Source organism: Myotis brandtii, unplaced genomic scaffold, assembly GCF_000412655.1.
Source record: "Myotis brandtii unplaced genomic scaffold, ASM41265v1 scaffold18, whole genome shotgun sequence".
Classification (NCBI taxonomy): domain Eukaryota; kingdom Metazoa; phylum Chordata; class Mammalia; order Chiroptera; family Vespertilionidae; genus Myotis; species Myotis brandtii.
In genome coordinates this window covers 1943822-1945506 of record NW_005356674.1, presented here as the reverse complement: position 1 = coordinate 1945506, position 1685 = coordinate 1943822, and the positions used below count along the sequence as shown (strand labels likewise).

Sequence of the window (1685 nt, the reverse complement as noted above, 5' to 3'; positions counted from 1 at the left end):
CCGAGAAAGCCCGGGCCTTCTTGCCGCCCGCCTCGGCGCCCTACTCCCTGCTGGACCCTGCGCAGTTTAGCTCGAGCGCCATCCAGAAGATGGGCGAAGTGCCCCACACCTTGGCCACCGGCGCGCTGCCCTACGCGTCCACCCTGGGCTACCAGAACGGCGCCTTCGGCAGCCTCAGCTGCCCCAGCCAGCACACGCACACGCACCCGTCCCCCACCAACCCGGGCTACGTGGTGCCCTGTAACTGTACCGCCTGGTCTGCCTCCACCCTGCAGCCCCCTGTCGCCTACATCCTCTTCCCGGGCATGACCAAGACTGGCATAGACCCTTATTCGTCAGCCCACGCCACAGCCATGTAACCCCCAGCCCGGCCCACCAGACCTGGAGGGTGGCCTGGAATTGGGGTTTGCACCCTGTCATCTGCGCCTAGCCCGGGCCTGCAAACGCCTTGGGGCCAGCCCTGCCGGCAGCCCCCTACCCTACCCAGACTCTGCCTCTCTCTTCAGGGGGATGGTAGGGGCATCCTACCCGACCCAAGACGCAGACAGGTGCCAGAAACTTGTGAACATGATGACCACCATACAGTTGTCCCTACTCCAACTGTCCCAAATCAAATCTCCAAATGTACCCCCTTTGGACAAAAAAAGTAGGCAGTTTGTTTTATTTATGTCCCCTTCTCTCTCCTCTGATGGGCTTTGGACTCCAGAACTCTCTGATCCTGGTATTATATCTAGAATATGCATATTTTTTTTTCTTTTGCACCCCGAAGAAAAGAGTTAGCTCTGTGTTTTGTCATCAGACACAACTAGGTGCCATTGGCTCTTCATGTGTGGGGGAAAAGGCTTAAAAGTTTTAAACTACAGAAGGGAAACATTTCTATTTAAAACTCATGCTATGATAGTGTTTGCTTCTTTAAAGGTAATACAAAAGGACCCACATGATTATTTACTTTGTATAAAGCAGTGCTCCTAGAGACCTAAGTTTACTTTTAGACAGAATGTCAGGTTATGAAGTCAGGAAGTAGAAAGTGAACAAAAATTGAAAGAATAAAAACATCCTAAATGGTCGTAAATGTTTTGACGATGTCTTGGAAATGTACCTAGAAGGATTTCATCTCCTTATTCTGTTCATTTGTTGAACAAAGATGTTTTGAATAAAGACAATCTGTCATTGCAAAAAAAAAAAAAATAACCTTTGATGTGCATACTAGTAAAATCTGAAGTCAGGAGGCCAGGTCCGGGCTGGGAGCTGGTCACTGGGAGGCTGAGAGAGCATAGAGCAACTCTAGCAGTGGCAGCTGGTGGCTGGCCTGCGTTGGCCCAGCGTGGTGGCCTTCAGGCCGGGTGCAAAGAGGACTAAAGTCTATGATTTGTCCGGATCGTATCCACTTTTTGCCTTTAGAGACTGGACAAAGGTATAGCTCCCTAGGGCATCACTCCTTCCCTGCATCCTTCACAAAGTGGTCAGACCACTCAAGTAACAAATGAGCTAAGACAAAGACGGATCCAGACCTCTGAGATCTGGGTGCATTTTCCTTTTTTTAAACCAAACTCCAAAGGAATGGAGAGAAATTCGAATCTACTGGGAACCAGTTGCGCATGGAGCACCTGCGTCCTGCAGTAGGTGTTTAAGTTAAATGATCAGGGGAAGACTGGTGGGAACTACATATATGTATATATATATAT

At 49.7% G+C, this 1685-nt stretch overlaps 1 protein-coding gene across 1 annotated transcript in view; it reads left to right on the top strand.

The window, feature by feature from the left end:
- Nucleotides 1-927, top strand: part of SOX14 (SRY (sex determining region Y)-box 14) — a 1512-nt gene extending 585 nt beyond the window's left edge. The window contains exon 2 of the mRNA XM_005863533.2: nt 1-927. This exon is cut by the window's left edge and continues 8 nt beyond it. Coding sequence (XP_005863595.1) covers nt 1-359 — 359 coding nt within the window. The 3' untranslated portion in view covers nt 360-927.
- Nucleotides 928-1685: the final 758 nt, after the last annotated feature.